Source organism: Lathyrus oleraceus, chromosome 3, assembly GCF_024323335.1.
Source record: "Lathyrus oleraceus cultivar Zhongwan6 chromosome 3, CAAS_Psat_ZW6_1.0, whole genome shotgun sequence".
NCBI classification, from domain to species: Eukaryota; Viridiplantae; Streptophyta; class Magnoliopsida; order Fabales; family Fabaceae; genus Lathyrus; species Lathyrus oleraceus.
In genome coordinates this window covers 344,730,870-344,750,371 of record NC_066581.1, presented here as the reverse complement: position 1 = coordinate 344,750,371, position 19,502 = coordinate 344,730,870, and the positions used below count along the sequence as shown (strand labels likewise).

At 38.9% G+C, this 19,502-nt stretch overlaps 1 protein-coding gene across 1 annotated transcript; it reads left to right on the top strand.

The window, feature by feature from the left end:
* The first annotated feature begins 6,806 nt into the window (after positions 1 to 6,806).
* LOC127131212 (secreted RxLR effector protein 161-like) lies at positions 6,807 to 19,227 on the top strand. The gene is made up of 2 exons (XM_051060145.1): positions 6,807 to 6,996; positions 18,899 to 19,227. Exons 1-2 carry the CDS (start codon positions 6,807 to 6,809, stop codon positions 19,225 to 19,227), a joined length of 519 nt encoding a protein of 172 aa, XP_050916102.1.
* Positions 19,228 to 19,502: the final 275 nt, after the last annotated feature.

Genomic DNA, 19,502 nt, shown 5'->3' with positions numbered 1-19,502 from the left:
AGGTAATTATGGTGATACCGCATTAAATCGATACATTAAAGTCAACATTACATTAAAAGTTAACATAGTAAAATTAATTAGGCAATCAATATGAATCTTCACATTAAAGTGAAATAATTTAGAATCCCTCTCCATGAAGGCTTCCCATGCGTAAAGCGGAGTACCTAGCCGGCTATTTCTTCGGAAGTATGCTAGCCTTTACACCATGAACACACGGATTAAAGCATAAAATACAATTGGAAATTGCATCATAAGATAAATATAGCAGCCAAGAATTTAGGCCAAATAATGCAAAATCATCATTAGGTAAACATGAAATAGGCAGCAAAAAGCAAAGCAGCCTCTGGCCCGGTCGCCTCTGCTTCGCCTAGCGAAGACTCAGCGAATGCTCGCTGCGGGCTCGCCTAGCGATGAGCTAGCGAGCGGCCACGGGTTTGAAATTTGAGAACATTATGACCTCAACCTGCAGCATGGCTTATGGCATCCAACACATAATTATCTGGTTCAGTTTCACAATATTCAAGCACATTTAAATTCTCATGCAAAACTTCAAAATGTTTATGAATTCAATTATAATATCCTCCACAAATTAAGAACATGAAGTGGTACCATATGCCAAATGAGAGTACAAAACAATATCACATGCAAATGAAAATACTAAAGTGGTACCACATGCAAAATAAGGACACAAAGTGATAATCATATATAGATTAAGACCCTAAAGTGATATCATATGCCAATTAAGAAACTAAAGCGATAATAATGATGCAAACCTGTTTGCAAATCGAGTTGCAACCTTGAATTGGCGAGCCGGGTTGAGTTGGGCGGCGGTAGCTTCGGAGCGGGTAAGCGGCCTTCAGGATTTCCACCTTCTGAATTCTTTGGATCAGCAGGGTTTCTGTGTTTCTCCCTCTGGATGCGTGTTTCCGTCCGTCTTCGTCCGTCTGTGTGTGTTTTTTCCGTAGCAGAGGAGCAGGTATTTATAGTAGAGGTAGTGGTGACCTAATGGGCTTAAAATGAGGTCCAAAAATCTCAAACTTCGCAAGCTTCGCTAGGCGAAGGAATTGCTCGCCTAGCGAGCAAACTAGGTCTGGGCTTTTTTCTGGATCTGGTGCTTCGCTGGGCGAGTGTCATGACGAAGCATTCGCTAGGCGAAGGGATTGCTCGCCTAGCGAGCAAGCTATTTTGGGCCGCCTGTGGATTGGGCCTGTTGTGAATGGGCTTTTGTCCATTTGATGTTAGTGCCTTGCAGAACAAGTCAGAGGGTCTTGGAAAATGCTTGGTAATGCCAACGGGCAAATTTGGGGGTATGACACATGTATGAGGTATATATATATATATATATATATATATATATATATATATATATATATATATATATATATATGTGTGTGTGTGTGTGTGTGTGTGTGTGTGTGTGTGTGTGTGTGTGTGTGTGTGTGTGTGTGTGTGTGTGTGTGTGTGTGTGTGTGTGTGTGTGTGTGTGTGTGTGTGTGTGTGTGTGTGTGTGTGTGTGTGTGTGTGTGTGTGTAAGTTGGAGGCAAAAAGGAATGCAAAAGATTTGAAAAAATCATGAATTTTTGGAAAAATACATCGTATGTGTCGACATATATACGTCCTCTGTCGACACATTCGAAGCATATACTGACCTATATAGGTCATGTGTCGACTCATATAAGAAAATTTACTTCTATGTGTCAACCTGAAATCCCTCAACAATCGGCACATCAAACAGACGCTACAGGCTTTAAAACTCATCAACATGTGTCGACTCATAGAAGAAATTTTTCTTCTATGTTCAACCTGTATGCTGCATGTGTCGACACATGCATAAACAAAAGCTGCAGACTTAAAAACTCAATAACATGTGTCGACTTATACAACATATGTGTTGACACATAAGCCCGTGTCTTGCATAAAAACACACTTTTGCCATATAGAATCATTTCTAACCTTTTCTAAATCATTTCAAAAAAAAAGTATGCTTCATAATGCTAAGATGGACATTAATACTTAGAGGATACCGTCAAATATACATAAACGCTAAAGTATCATAGTTTTGAAATCATACAAAATACATCTAACATAAAGTTGCACTCACATATTCCCCATTTTTTATGATGGCAAAACTTGAGGCTATGTGTTTCGTGTCTTCATGAAGATTCCCCCTGAATGTATGCATCCCAACTTTATCTTGCAGATGCTTATCCCCCTTTGACAATATCAAAAAGAGACAAAGCAATCCATAAAAACTATCTTATATCACACATATACTAATATAATACACATAGGCATTTGCAAAGATAAAATCATCAATAAAACAACACTGATATAAAATGATGTAAATATTGAAAATGCCTAAACATAAATAGAAGCAATTTAAGAAACAATATAACATAGTTTCCACAAATCATGCCAAATAACATATACAATAAAAATTAAATATGAAGGATACAATGCAATCAAAAACTCATGAGTTGCTTCAAAAGTGACACGTTTACGTGACATATACTTTTGGTGCTCCCGAATGCTGCACATGCATGTGCTCAAGTAAGGCGATTATTTAGATTTATCACCACTCAAACCAAAAACATAAATGTTATCATAACGATGACACACTACAAGAATTTTGTTGACATTATAACATGTTCAACATATTTCATGCCGGAATAGTTTAACAACAACCTCACATATATCATGCAATAACTAATAATAGATAACATGCTTATACACAAAGAACATATTTCAAGTATGGATGAAGAATAACATGAAGTCACTATAAGCATATAAATTGAAATACATCAATTGAAATCTTTGGAAGTTAACATTCATGAAATATTTCATACATCAACCATATCAAGCATTTGGGACATAGACAACATGTAAAAGTAAAATGCTTACTTTCAAAGAGAGAAAATGGAACAATATTACCTCGCATATGAATTGATGAAGGATGCACTCGTATGTGATTGAAGTTCCAAGAAAAGTTAGAGAAAAGTATATAAAGTGCATGCAACAAATTATATTTAGGCAAGATTTGAGTTATCAAAAATTCCGAATTCCCTTCGAATGTTGAAAAATGGTTCAGTCGCAAGAGGTTTTGTAAAGATATTTGCAAGTTCATTTTTTCTATCAACATGCTTAAGTACAACATCTCATTTTTCAACATGGTCACATAGGAAGTGGTGATGTATCTCTACATGTTTAGTGAGAAAGTGTAACACCATATTTTTGGTTAGATTAATACCACTAGTGTTGTCGCACATAATAGGCATATGTTGTTGTTTAATTTCAAAATCAAGTAGTTGTTATTTGAGCCACAATATTTGAGCACAACAACTATCGTCTACGATGTATTCCTCCTCGACGGTTGACAAAGCAACAAAAACCTGTGTCTTGCTATGCCAACTTCATAAGGAGTTTGAAAACACGTGGTAAGTTCCAATAGTACTTTTTGTTAGAACAAGATTTGGTTCTGCATCTATACCTTGAGTTTTGATGATAACAATGTTGTATTTGTGTGAGAACAATTTTGGTACCCTAATGGTTTGTTATTGTGTAGCTTTAACAACCAGTTTCGATTCTGAGTATATGACGTGCAACGTCATCAGTTTCTGAGCGATGAGTTCCAAATCCATTTCTGCGCCAGTCATAAGAAGTTCTGAAAGATATTTAAAGTTGCTGGTGCACTGTTCTTTCTACTTCAGTGCTGATTCACTCCTGAGAAGCTTCTGAGGAGATGCTATGTTGCTACTACAACGTTCTCTCAGTTCGTGCTTCTGGATATGAATCTGATCATCAAGCTTCTGAAGAATGACAAGCTTATGAAGTTGTGTTACTTAGCTGGAGATTCTGAAGATATCAAGCTAGATGAGTGAGGTTATCAAGGTTCTGACTATAGATTTTGAAGACTCTAAAGATTCTGAAGATCTTAAGCCAGACTACTGACGTTGTCAAGGTTCTGACCAAAGATTCTGAAGTTTATGAATCCAACTTTATGTTTATTCATTTCATGTTTCATCAACTTTCATCAGAAGCCAATGAACTTGAAGATAAGATCAAATGGGTACGTGATCAAATATTACATAGTAAAAATTGAATATCCTTTCCACTACCTGATTTCACGGTCAATGACAGTACTACACATCACACCTGTCACTGGTTTTATGGGCGAAGGACGGTATGCAATATCACTCCTTTCACCATTCAACAACGGACAGTCGCTCTATGAGCTTTCCCCATTTTCCCTCAAATAACCTTCTTCTTATGCTATATAAGTAGGACTTAGAGACTTGAATAAAAAGAACGAAGAAATATACAAAAGTGTCGGTGTTACAATAACTCGACAAGTCTGTTTCTTTGTGAAAATCTATCAATCTTTTGTACACAATTTTTCTTTAAGTATTTGTTTATCATTTGTGTAAAATCTGCTTGTATAGAAGCAACTTGTAACACACAAAATATTATTCAAACTGTTTGTTTGATTCCTTAAGGAGACTAAGGTATAGTCATATCCTTGAGAAGACAAAGAAGGTTATTCTTTGTGAGTCCTTAAGGAGACTAAGGTGTAGTCGGATCCTTGAGAATACAAAGAAGGTTATCTTGATAATGGGTGTTCCAAGCATATGAGGGAAGACATTAAATTTTTTTCAAATCTAGCATTGAAGGCCAAGGGTTATGTCACATATGGTGATAACAAAAAAGGGAGAATTCTTGGCATAGGTAAAGTTGGAGCACCACCTTTCACATCCATTGAAGATGTCCTTTATATCGAAGGACTAAAGCACAATCTTCTAAGTATTATCCAACTTTGTGACAAGGGCTTCAAAATCAAGTTCACCAAGGATGAATGCTTGATTGAAGATGAAGTCTCTCATGAGGTAAAACTCAAAGGTACGAGAATTAATAATATATTTATGATTTCCCTTGATGATTTTTCTTTGAAGGTAAAATGTCTTATGGTAAACAATAATGAGTCATGGCTTTGGCATAAAAGGTTCACACATATTCATATGGAACATTTGAATAAACTTATAAAGCATGATCTTGTTATTGGATTGCCTAAGATAAAATTCGTCAAAGATAGGCTATGTGATGCATGTCAAAAGGGAAAACAAACCAAATGAACTTTCACATCAAAGAATGTGATGTCCACTACAAGGCCACTACAATTATTGCATATGGACTTATTTGGTCCATCAAGAACAAGAAACTTCAGAGGTAATGTATATGATTTAGTTATTGTTGATGATTTATCTAGATACACTTGGAGTTTCTTCTAAGTTCAAAAAAGTGATGCATTCAAGGCGTTCAATAAATATGCAAAGCAAATTCAAAATGAGAAATCTCTATTTATTGCCTCCATAAGAAGCGACCATGGTGGAGAATTCCAAAATGCCTCCTTCGAAGATTTTTACAAAGAACACGAAATATTTCATAATTTCTCGGCACCAAGGACTCCTCAATAAAATGGAGTGGTGGAAAGAAAGAATAGGTCACTTGTGGAACTTGCAAGGACAATGCTTAGCGACTCAAATCTTCCAAAGTATTTTTGGGCGGATGCGGTAAGCACGACATGCTATGTAAGTAATAAAATTATTATTAGACCTATATTGAAAAAGACCCCTTATGAACTCTTCAAAGGAAGGAAACCAAAACATCTCTTACTTTCACATTTTTGGATGCAAATGCTTTGTCCTCAACAATGACAAAGACAATCTAGGTAATTTCGACGAGAAGTCCGACGAAGATATATTTCTTGGATATTCTCTTTCTAGTAAAGTGTATAGAATATATAATAAAAGAACTTTAAAAATTGAAGAATCTATGCATGTTACTTTTGATGAATCTAACCCCTCCAAGGAGGATATTGTTTTGTGTGATGATGATGATGATGATGATGATATTGTAGAAGTTCCTAAAAAAGATACTTCAAGTGGAAACAATGATAATCAACCAAAACATAATGATGAGCAAGATCAACAAAATACAAATGACAATGATCTACCTAAGGAATGGATAACTCATTGAGATCATCCAATTGACAAAGTCATTGGTGATATTAGTCAAGGCATTGCAACAAGATTAAATCTCAAAGATTGAATATGGCGTTTGTTTCACAAATTGAACCTTCCAAAGTTGATGAAGCTTTAGGTGACGACCAATGGATAATTGCTATGTAATAAGAGTTAAACCAATTCGAAAGGAATCAAGTTTGGGAACTTGTACCTAGGCCAAGTGATAAACACATCATAGGTACCAGATGAGTGTTTAAGAATAAGCTTGATGAGAATGGTATAATTGTTCGAAACAAAGCAAGGTTGGTGGCCCAAGGATACAATCAAGAGGAAGGCATTGATTTTGAAGAAACATTCGCTCCGGTTGCAAGGTTAGAAGCTATCCGTTTATTACTTGCTTATGCATGTTCATTAATTTTTCAGTTATTCCAAATGGATGTCAAGAGCGCATTCTTGAATGGCTACATAAATAAAGAAGTCCATGTCAAATAACCCCCGAGCTTTGAAGACTTCAAGAATCCTTCACATGTCTTCAAGTTGAAGAAAACTCTTTATGGCCTAAAGCAAGCACCTAGAGCATGGTATGATCGTCTCAACAACTTTCTTTGTGAAAATGGATTTGAAAAAGGTAAATTTGACAAGACCTTGTTTATTAAGAAAATAAAAGGTAACACTTTATTGGTTCAAGTCTATGTTAACGACATCATATTCAACTCAACAAACAAAGAAATGTGTGAAGAATTTTCATCGATGATGCAAGGAGAATTTGAGATGTCCATGATGGGTAAGATGAACTATTTTCTTGGACTTAAAAAGAAACTGAAGGATGGCATCTTCATTAACCAATCAAAGTACTGCAAAGAGTTGTTGAAAAGATTCGACATGGATAGTTGCAAGGCAATATCTACACCAATGGGATTCGGATCTTATGTTGATCAAGATGAATCAGGTGTTTCGGTTGACATCACAAAGTATCGAGGTATGATTGGTTCCTGTCATACCCCAAAATTTGCCCATTAATATTTCAAGACATTTTGCAAGGCATTCCGACTCATATATAACACTGATCTTGAAGAAACAATGGCCCAGCTCACGGATGGCCCAATCCAGAAAATTGCCCAAACTGGCCTGTTCGCTACGCGCTCGCCTAGCGAAGCTGACAGACAACAAAAATTTCGGGCTTCATTCTGAGCCCAAAAAAAAAAAAAAAAAAAAAAAAAAAAAAACGAGAAACGAAAAAAAAAAAAAAAAAAAAAGAGAAATTTTTTTAATTAATTAATTAATTAATTAATTAATTAATTAAATAATTAAAATAAATAAATAAATAAAATATAACAAATTATTTTGGACTTGGGTCTCCCTCATTCCAAGCCCATTACCCACGAAATTAGTCTATAAATACTGAAGTTTCAGTAGAGGAGTTACACTTGGAGTTTACACTGGGAAATTCACTGGAGAAAGAAGGAAGAGAAGCAAAACACTCTGAGGTTTCCTTGGAACAAAACCTTGAGGAAAAAGAAAGAGAGAGAACAGAGAAGGACGGATAGAAACTTTGGCATAGGAACCCTGCCTACCCGGAGAATTCAGAGTAAAGAAACCCTGAAGGCAGCCCATCTGCACCGAAGCCATCGCCGTCCAATTCCCGCTGCCTAACTTATTCCGATACTACAAGTGGTCAATCCCTTCAACCTTGAATTGGCAAACAGGTTTGCGTATCTCTATTGTTTATACTTTCAATTGGCCATATCTACATATATAATGTATCATGATTAAATGTTGATATATAATTTGCTTTCGTATGGGAATCTAAATATGCCTGAATACCCTGAATGTTTGATCATGTTATTCCTGTGATAAAATGCCATAAAATTCAAAGTTCCTAACGTGGGGATGTTTTCAAATTCAAAATCCGTGGCCTATTCTGTTTTTTTTTATGTTTTTATCATAGCCATGCATTATTCATCCTATCCTATTTATTGTTGTGATATTTCTCCGGTGTAATCTTCGATTGCACCCTGATTTGGTGTTCTGACATGTTTCTTTTTTTTGAGTTTCGTAAAGGTTCACATATCCCAGGAAAAGGTTATTGGCTAGGTATTCCACTTTATTTGTGGGATACCCTTGTGGAGTTTCACCCTAAATTAATTTTTTAATGTATTAATCTCTAATGTATTAATTTTTTAATATATTATTTTTAATAATTTTAATGTGGAGTTTCATCCTAATTATATAATTAATTGTAAAACTTTGCCTTTGAATAAGTGATCTTGGACCTCTCTTTGTTGCCTTACGATTACGATATTACGGTCATGTCCCGCGAACGTGGGGATACCCTTAGCAAAGACCCTTCGGTTAAATCATCATAAAATAAATTATAGTCCCTCGGATGTTGCCTTCGAATATACAACTTTGTCCCTCGATGACCCTCCGATGCTGCCTACGGTTAAATGATGATAGTCCCTTCGAATGCTAAGGTATCCTCATAACTGTTGCCTTCAATGACCAATCGATGACCCTACGATGACCCTTTTACATCCAAAGGATAAAACTACTTATTTCTCAATAATAAGGACAGTTTTACCCTCATAAGGATAGGAAATGCCCGTAAAGACCTTGGGTCGGTATAACTCTTAATTGCTGGCTCACAACTTAAAACATTTTTTTTGCACCTCACACCTTTCAAAATGCCTTTAGAAAATCACCACTTGGTATACATTCATACTAGAATCATTACCGAGTTATATTTTTCTAAACAATTTTCAAAACTAAAACGGGATAACCACTTTGTATACATTCATACAAGAATCATTACAAAGTTAAATTCTCTTTTCAAAACAATTTTCCAAACAATTCACAAACACTTTTTTAGACAAAAATAATATAAGTGATCGAGCAATTAAGAGCCCATGGATAACCATGGATACAAAGGGTGCTAACACCTTCCCTTTGTATAATGTACCTCCCGAACCCAAAATCTAAATTAAGGTCTTTCCTGTTCTTTTCCACCTTTCCTTATTGGATAAAAGAAAAGTCGGTGGCGACTCTTGCTAACCGCGACATTGCGATTAAAACCACAAAAAAGTCCAGTTCACCGTATGACAGAACTGGCGACTCTGCTGGGGACCTTAAAAAGAGAGGTTACCTTAAAAACAAGATCACTTATTCAATTTGTCTGATTTATTTTTAAGGGATTGCTTGGGTATGTTATGCTTGAGTGAAAGATCCTACACCCGGATCTAGTGTACCTTAGGTAAGTAGCAAGAGATCATCGCGACTGTCCGGCGTATACTGGAATGGTCAAAATGATGGCTACGGTTAATGTGGCACTTTGGATGTCCTGATGTTCCTCATGTTAGTTGAGGAAATATTTGGCATTCGCGTGGTGTCATAAAAGCATTAACCAGACCTTTAGAACCCTAATTGACTCATCCTGGCCATTAGAAAGTAGTGAGATAACTGGCTTCGGTTCCGACTGGAGTTGGTTGAGACTCGATACTACACTCTTTGAGATTGGACTTTAGGGAAGCTTCGGTCAACCACTTGGTGTTGCACTGAAGTGGACTTAAGGAAAGGTCAATGATTTGAGATCCTTCTAGAACCCGGTTACTATTCTAAGACAGGTTGAACCAACCAAACTTCAGTGGGGAGGGTATTTACCTATGGAACTCACGCAAGCCTTAAAACCTAGGAATGATTGTTGTGTGACTTGCTTGTGCTTGTTATTTATCTAACAACATAACATCATAACATCATAACATCATGGCATTGTACTAACCATTTCAAGGATTTAGGGATTTAACTCTGCTAAAAAAAAACAAAAACAAAAGCAAAAACAAAAGAGAAAAGAAAAAAAAAGCTCTTTTTGTTAGTTTATGCAAAGTTAAATCCCGAAAGTCCTTGAAAACATTTCATACATTGCATTGCATCGCATAACAGGTATTCTAAAGGATCAGTGTTCTCACGATTTTCCTATCAAACAGATTCCAGCAGATTCAAACAGATTGAACAATGGCTCTCGAACAAACTGTCAAAGATCTCCAGGCCCAGAATGCTCAATTCCAGGAAATGATGCTGAGCTTATCTAAGGGGCAGGAAGAACTGAAAGCTCTTTTGATGGAGAAGAAGAAGGACCAGAAACCTGTGGGTTACATCAACCCGGGGAGAAGGCTTAAGGGACAGGTTACAGGAGTCAAGATTAGAATTCCGAAGGATTCAGAAGAAGAGACCGAGAATGATTCGGAAGATGAGAATCCTAATCTCGTCAATTCTGAGGACGACGATGAAGATTATGAACATGAACAGTACTCTCCGAAGGATGATAAGTACAAGTTGCTGGAAGAACGTATGCTAGCTATGGAGGGGCAGAAAGTGCCCGGTCTGGATTTCGAAAACTTGGGTCTGGTCTCTGATGTGGTCATTCCCCGCAAATTCAAAGTTCCCATTTTCACTAAGTATGATGGTGCCTCTTGTCCTCAGATGCATCTAAGGGCTTATGTGAGAAAGATTCAGCCGCACACTACTGATAAGAAACTGTGGATCCATTTCTTCCAAGAGAGTCTGTCTGGCACACAGTTAGAGTGGTATTATCAGCTTGAGAGCTCTAACATCCGCACATGGACTGATTTAGCAACAGCTTTCTACAAGCACTACCAGTATAATTCTGAGTTAGCGCCTACTCGGCTACAGCTACAAAATATGACTATGGGCTCTAAAGAAAGTTTCAAAGAATATGCTCAAAAGTGGAGAGATTTGGCTGGCAGAGTCAAACCCCCTATGACTGATCGAGAGTTAGTGGACATGTTCATGGGTACACTGACTGGCCCATTCTACAGCCATCTACTGGGAAGTTCCTCGTCAGGTTTCACTGAACTTATCTTGACAGGTGAACGGGTTGAAAGCGGCATTCGAAGTGCAAAGATACAGGCAGCTACTTCTGCAAGCACCAAAAAGTCCTATCAGGGAAAGAATGAATCAAATGCTGTGTACAGTGAGAGGAAGCATAACAAGAAGAATCGTGACCATACTGTTGGGGCAGTTACAATTGCCGCACCGCCATCTCAGAACTTCCAACACAGACAAGACAGGTCGAGAAGACAGTTTACCAAGATCAATATGACTTTAACCCAAGCACTGCAGAGTATGTTAAAGGCCAATTTGATTACCCTCAGAGGCCCTCCTGCAAATCCCAACACTACTTCTCCTCGTTATAATCCCAACGCCAGGTGTGCCTATCACTCCGATAGCCCCGGGCATGATACGAATGATTGCTGGTTGTTGAAGAACAAGATTCAGGATATGATCGACGCTGGAGAAATTGAATTTGATCCTCCGGCGACCCCCAATGTCATCACAGCACCTATGCCTAATCATGACCAGAATGTTAATGTTGTGGACGACAATTCTCACGTTACTGACGTTGCTGATTTAGCATCTCCTCTCCTGATCGTTAAGAAGAATTTATTGCAAGCTGGTTTATTTCCAGGTTGTGCTGAAGATTGCGATCTCTGTGTACTCCGACCCAATGATTGTTTGAAGTTGAAGAACGGCATTCAACGGCTGATGGATGATCGTACAATTCTATTTGAAAGGGTTCCTAAGGTGGACAACTCTATTGAAGAGGTATCTGTGATTGCTAGGTCCAAAGCTCCAGTGAAGATTACCGCTACTAGAGTGCCTGTGAAGATTACCGCTGAGCCCAAAGTGGCTCCCCTGATTATTACCGCACCTGGCCCCGTGCCATATTCCTCCAACAAAGCTATTCCGTGGAACTATGGAGGCGACGTTTACATCCATGGCATAAAGCAAGTTGGTAGTTCTGCTAATCCTAATGATATTGTGGGGACTAGTAAAATTACTCGAAGTGGAAGGGTCTTCTCTCCAGAAATCTCACCTCCCGCTCCCGAAATTCGAGGAAAAAGACCAGTCAATCCTCCTCAGTCAGAGACATCGGTCGAAGTTACTTCTGAAGATGTTGCCAAACAGGAAATGGAAGAGATGCTGAAAATCATCCGTAAGAGCGATTTTGATGTAGTGGAACAATTGGGGCATACTCCGTCTAAAATCTCAATGTTGTCCTTGTTATTATCCTCTGAATCCCATGCCAATGCATTGATGAAATTCTTGAAGACCGCTCATGTGCCTCAAGAAACATCCGTCGATCAATTCGAACATTATGTTGCTAATTTGACTGTTGACAATGGCCTAGGCTTTTCCGATGCTGACCTGACACCAGCGGGAAAGAATCACAATAAAGCTCTGCATATCTCCATCGAGTGCGAGGGGATCACCTTGGCTCACGTGTTGATCGACAACGGCTCTTCCTTGAATGTGCTCCCGAAAGCTGTACTCGATAAATTTGACTACAAAGGCATTGAACTGAAACCTAGTGATGTTGTGGTGCGTGCTTACGATGGTGCGAAGAGTGTTGTCTATGGTGAAGTGGTTCTCCCTATCAAGATAGGACCTCAAGTCTTCAACACTACCTTTCACGTGATGGACATTCGTCCCGCCTACTCCTGCTTGTTGGGGCGCCCTTGGATCCATGGGGCAGGTGCGGTAGCTTCGTCGCTTCATCAAAAGCTGAAGTATCCAATAGCAGGCATGGTTGTCACTGTATGTGGAGAAGAAGAGTATATTGTCAGTAGTGTGCAAGCCTTCAAATACGTTGAGATGGATGGTGAATTCTTTGAGACTCCTTCTCAGTCATTTGAAGTGGTTCCTCCACCCAGTCCTGTCCTTAAGCCAACTCCCCTTGTGCCCAAGGTTGTTCGTGCTCCCCCTGTCATGATCTCTCTGAAAGATGCTCAAGCCGCGATTGAAAATGGTGATCGTGCTGGTTGGGGTCAACTGATCAATGTACCGTACAAGTCTGATAAAGCTGGCCTGGGGTTTAACTCTGGAAAGATAGTCAAAAATCAGATTAATGCTATGGATGATGCTGATAGTGATTGCGACTTGGATAGCTGGATTTTCCCAACAATTGGTGACGGACTCAACAATTGGAAGACTGAAGACATTATCCCGATTTCCTTTAGTCAGGAGTAATTGTTATTGTTTATTCTAGAATTGCAAATTTTAATTTTCTTTTACAATCAAACTTCTTAAAGCATTGTGTCTATGCCCGAGGCACAATGGCTAATTTGTTAGGGGTTTGTCATTTTCATAAGCATATTCATATTCAATAGATCAATGGACTTTTTGCATTCAAATATTGCGCTCTTTATCTTTCCTGTCATTTTTCAAACAAGCTATGTTTCTTGCACACACTCACGTAACAATTTGCCGATCCATATCCACTCTGGATCCTGTTGGTAATGACTCTGCTACTGTTCATTATGACTTTGAAAATCCGATCTACCAAGCCGAGGATGGAAGCGAGGAAGATTGTGAAGTCCCTGGAGAACTTGCCCGACTACTGCAAGAAGAAAAGACTATACAGCCGCATGAGGAATCAATTGAAATTGTAAATCTGGGTACTGAAATAAACAAGAAAGAAGTCAGAGGTTTCTTGGGGCACTCGAATTACATTGCCCGATTCATTCCACACTTGACTGCTACCTGCAAACCCATCTTCAAATTACTGAGACAAAATCAAGAGATGGTATGGAATGATGAATGCCAAGAAGCTTATGACAAAATCAGGAAATATCGCCAAGAACCTCCAGTTCCGATGCCACCAGTTGAAGGAAGACCTTTAATTACGTATTTGACCGTGTTAGAAAATTCAATGAGGTGTGTTGGGGCAACATGACGAGTCTGGTCGAAAAGAGCATGCCATATACTGCCTTAGCAAAAGGTACCGACTGTGAAACAAGATACTCACAGTCCGAGAAAGCTTGCTGTGCTTTGGCCTGGGCTGCTCGCCGACTAAGACAGTATATGTTGAATCATACCACCTTATTGACTTCTAAGATGGATTCTATCAAATACCTATTTGAGAAACCTGCTGTCTCCTGAAAGAGTTATCACTGACAATGGTACTAATTTGAACAACAAGATGATTACTGAACTCTGCACGCAGTTCAAAATAAAACACCATAACTCTTCTCCGTACCGGCCAAAGATGAACGGCGCCGTGGGGACTGCTAACAATATCAAGAAGGTCATGCAAGAAATGACAGTAACATACAAAGACTGGCATGAGATGTTACCCTTTACTCTTTACGGTTATCGCACTTCAGTGCACACTACGACAGGGGCAACTCCGTTCTCTTTAGTCTATGGAATGGAAGCCATCTTACTAGTGGAAGTTCAGATTCCCTCTCTAAGAATCATGAAAGAGGCGGGCTTAGATGAAGATGAATGGATTCAGACTCGACTCGATCAGATAAATCTGATTGATGAGAAGAGACTTGCGGCTGTATGTCACGGGCAGATATATCAGAAGCGCATGACCAGGGCATTCAACAAAAAGGTCAAGAGACAAGTGTATCAAATTGGCGACTTGGTAATCAAACGCATCATCCTACCACAAACTGACCCCAGAGGCAAATGGACTCCCACATACGAAGGGCCATTTGTAGTTAAGAAGGTATTCTCAGGTGGAGCCATGATACTCGCTACAATGGATGGTGAAGACTTCCCACATCCCGTGAACGCGGACATAGTTAAAAAATACTACGCATAAAAGAGACCCGCTAGATCGACGTATCTAGGCAAAAGTAAGGGCATCCCGGCGAACCAAAAGGGTTCGGGCAAAAATTAGGGATATATAAAAAAAAATGTACACCCGGCAAGTCGAAAACCTGAAAAGGCGGCTTGGGCAAAAAAGGGTATCCTGGTGGACTGAAAACCTGAAAAGGCGGTCCAGGCAAAAATTAGGGATTAAAGCGTATGACTATGTCCCGTTCTTAGTCAACTTCATCCAAGTTCAAGGGACTGAACAAGACAATCACTTCCATCCGACAGCAGGGGATGAGATGCTTGAAGACATAATGACAGTAGTAGACTTAAAATCAATAGGACTTCTTCCACATAGCTTTCTCTTTGTTTTCGACAATTTCCTCTTACTAGGATTTCTGTCTCCTTGTACACAAATTGCCTGTTTATAGGCCTTCTTTCAAAATCAATACAACCCTCTTTCAAAAAAAAGATGCTTTTGTTTTTACTTTTCTGTTTTGGTTGCGTAAATGTCCATTGATTTAATTTGAATTAATATGTGCATTTGAATATGATAGATGTTTACCAAAAATACATGCATAGAATAGCAATAGCAATTACTACCCGACTTCAGGATCAAGGAAAAGGTCTAATCATGCTTCCAATGAATCCGCTACCAATTCTCTTCCCCAGCAAGCCTTTTTTTTTCCTCAGAAAATGGCAGTATCCCCAGGCACAGCCAGTTACTCCCCAACAGAGGTCGGCGTCACCAGACAGATTGATCATCTCATCCATCCCCAGCCAGGCTCTGTTGAATATTTCCACCATCAGACAGAAATCAAGCATCCCCAGCCGAGAAAGGGTCATCGACACAAATGTCTCAAATCAGTAGATGGGGATTTATTTTCCCCAGTAGAGTCCCCAAGCAGAACTTCTCATACGCATAACTCATTCATTACATCCTTTCACAGCATACGCATGCATACAACATTCACATTTATTTTAGCATAACACGAAACATCTCATGCATCATGACATAGCATGAAGCTAACTTTTTCTTTGCAGGTTAATTATCCTCCTGATATAGTCAAAGTAGAAGGTTCATTCAGACAGACACCTTTATCAATCACATTCAAGATTCAGATACATATTTCAAATACAGTTCATGGGAACATTCATTCTGACAACACTTCGATATCCTCCTAACGATGGCATCTCTAAGCCCATCCCAGACATTTATTGCAAGTACAACATATACAGGTTATCAGATACAGCCTAACGTACGGTTCATTCTGATTCAGCCCAACATATGACTTCTTCAGCAACTCCAATGCGGTCTAACGTACGACCCATTTGGACCTTCAAATCCTCGGATACTGCCTAGCGTACGGTACGTTCAGGGGTGTAGTCTAGCGTACGACTACTTTCTTCTTCGGATACAGCCTAACGTACGGCTCATTCTGCAACTCAGATACGATCTAGCGTACGATCCATTCTGAACTCCAGCAACTCCAACGCGGTCTAACGTACGACCCGTTTGGATCTTACAACCCTCAGATGCTACCTAACGTACGGTACATTTCTGAAGTGTAGTCTGGCGTACGACTACCGCTTTCATCATCAGATGCGGCCTAACAGACGACTCATTCTGCGACGGTCTAACGTACGACCCGTTCGGATGTCCATCCCCTCAGATGCTACCTAACATACGGTACATTTCTGACGTGTAGTCTAACGTACGACTACCCCTTTCGTCATCAGATTCAGCCTAACGTACGGCTCATTCTGCAACTCAGATACGATCTAGCGTATGGTCCATTCTGATCCTTTATCCCCAACCGCATATGACACACTCCGACTCCCCAACGAAGTCGGCAGCCTAATGGATGACTCATTATACGGTCTATCGTACGACCCAGTGTGGCACCCATGTCTTCAAATTGGCCTAATATACGGCGCGATCTGAAGCTTTCGTCATCAAACCTCCCGGATGGCACCTTTAAGCCCATCTCCATCAAGACCAACTGTCGATTCTCAAGTGCAAATTTTTGGGGCATTCTAGTGTTCAATAATCTTCCACCTCCAGACCACGAATGGCGTATACACCATTCTAACTCTCTCGGTCCAAGAATATTGAACAGGGGCAGCTGTCATACCCCAAAATTTGCCCATTAATATTTCAAGACATTTTGCAAGGCATTCCGACTCATATATAACACTGATCTTGAAGAAACAAAGGCCCAGCTCACGGATGGCCCAATCCAGAAAATTGCCCAAACTGGCCTGTTCGCTACGCGCTCGCCTAGCGAAGCTGACAGACAACAAAAATTTCGGGCTTCATTCTGAGCCCAAAAAAAAAAAAAAAAAAAAAAAAGAGAATTTTTTTTTAATTAATTAATTAATTAATTAATTAAATAATTAAAATAAATAAATAAATAAAATATAACAAATTATTTTGGACTTGGGTCTCCCTCATTCCAAGCCCATTACCCACGAAATTAGTCTATAAATACTGAAGTTTCAGTAGAGGAGTTACACTTGGAGTTTACACTGGGAGATTCACTGGAGAAAGAAGGAAGAGAAGCAAAACACTCTGAGGTTTCCTTGGAACAAAACCTTGAGGAAAAAGAAAGAGAGAGAACAGAGAAGGACGGATAGAAACTTTGGCATAGGAACCCTGCCTACCCGGAGAATTCAGAGTAAAGAAACCCTGAAGGCAGCCCATCTGCACCGAAGCCATCGCCGTCCAATTCCCGCTGCCTAACTTATTCCGATACTACAAGTGGTCAATCCCTTCAACCTTGAATTGGCAAACAGGTTTGCGTATCTCTATTGTTTATACTTTCAATTGGCCATATCTACATATATAATGTATCATGATTAAATGTTGATATATAATTTGCTTTCGTATGAGAATCTAAATATGCCTGAATACCCTGAATGTTTGATCATGTTATTCCTGTGATAAAATGCCATAAAATTCAAAGTTCCTAACGTGGGGATGTTTTCAAATTCAAAATCCGTGGCCTATTCTGTTTTTTTTTATGTTTTTATCATAGCCATGCATTATTCATCCTATCCTATTTATTGTTGTGATATTTCTCCGGTGTAATCTTCGATTGCACCCTGATTTGGTGTTCTGACATGTTTCTTTTTTTGAGTTTCGTAAAGGTTCACATATCCCAGGAAAAGGTTATTGGCTAGGTATTCCACTTTATTTGTGGGATACCCTTGTGGAGTTTCACCCTAAATTAATTTTTTAATGTATTAATCTCTAATGTATTAATTTTTTAATATATTATTTTTAATAATTTTAATGTGGAGTTTCATCCTAATTATATAATTAATTGTAAAACTTTGCCTTTGAATAAGTGATCTTGGACCTCTCTTTGTTGCCTTACGATTACGATATTACGGTCATGTCCCGCGAACGTGGGGATACCCTTAGCAAAGACCCTTCGGTTAAATCATCATAAAATAAATTATAGTCCCTCGGATGTTGCCTTCGAATATACAACTTTGTCCCTCGATGACCCTCCGATGCTGCCTACGGTTAAATGATGATAGTCCCTTCGAATGCTAAGGTATCCTCATAACTGTTGCCTTCAATGACCAATCGATGACCCTACGATGACCCTTTTACATCCAAAGGATAAAACTACTTATTTCTCAATAATAAGGACAGTTTTACCCTCATAAGGATAGGAAATGCCCGTAAAGACCTTGGGTCGGTATAACTCTTAATTGCTGGCTCACAACTTAAAACATTTTTTTTGCACCTCACACCTTTCAAAATGCCTTTAGAAAATCACCACTTGGTATACATTCATACTAGAATCATTACCGAGTTATATTTTTCTAAACAATTTTCAAAACTAAAACGGGATAACCACTTTGTATACATTCATACAAGAATCATTACAAAGTTAAATTCTCTTTTCAAAACAATTTTCCAAACAATTCACAAACACTTTTTTAGACAAAAATAATATAAGTGATCGAGCAATTAAGAGCCCATGGATAACCATGGATACAAAGGGTGCTAACACCTTCCCTTTGTATAATGTACCTCCCGAACCCAAAATCTAAATTAAGGTCTTTCCTGTTCTTTTCCACCTTTCCTTATTGGATAAAAGAAAAGTCGGTGGCGACTCTTGCTAACCGCGACATTGCGATTAAAACCACAAAAAAGTCCAGTTCACCGTATGACAGTTCCTTACTCTATTTGACGGCAAGTCATCCTGATATTATGTTCAGTGTGTGTCTTTGTGCGTGTTTTCAAGCCAATCCAAAGGAATCACATCTCACCGCTATTAAGAAGATCATGAAGTATATCAAGGGAACAACAAATTTCGGCCTATGGTATCCTAAAGGTGGTATTTGCAATTTAGTTGGTTATTCTGACGCTGATTATGCAGGAAGTAAAACTGATCGAAAAATCACTAGTGGTACATGTCATATTCTTGGAAATGCATTAGTATCATGGGCTTGCAAGAAACAAGCATGTGTTGCTCTTAGCACTGCTGAAGCGGAATACATAGCAGCAGGTAGTTGCTGTGCTCAAATACTTTGGCTTAAGCAACAACTTCGTGACTACAAACTCGATCTTTGATGCGTTCCTCTTCGCTGTGATAACGCAAGTTCGATAAAAATTACAAAGAATTCGGTCATGCACTCAAGAACCAAACATATTGACATTCGGCATCACTTTCTTCGTGATCACGTGTTTCAAGGAGATGTCGAAGTCACATTTATGGATACTCATAATCAACTCGCCGACATCTTCACAAAACCATTGACACGAGAACCGTTTTACAAAATTCGAAGGTAACTTGGAATTCTAGATGATTGTGACATTTAATTCTTCAAAAACACATCAATTCAAAT

What these genes read in the sequence shown, in the direction of transcription:
- LOC127131212 (XM_051060145.1), top strand. Translation starts at nt 6,807, where the DNA reads ATGAACTATTTTCTTGGACTTAAAAAGAAACTGAAGGATGGCATCTTC. An exon ending in TGACATCACAAAGTATCGAG is followed by an intron (nt 6,997 to 18,898) that starts GTATGATTGGTT and finishes CGTGTTTTCAAG; the next exon opens with CCAATCCAAAGGAATCACAT.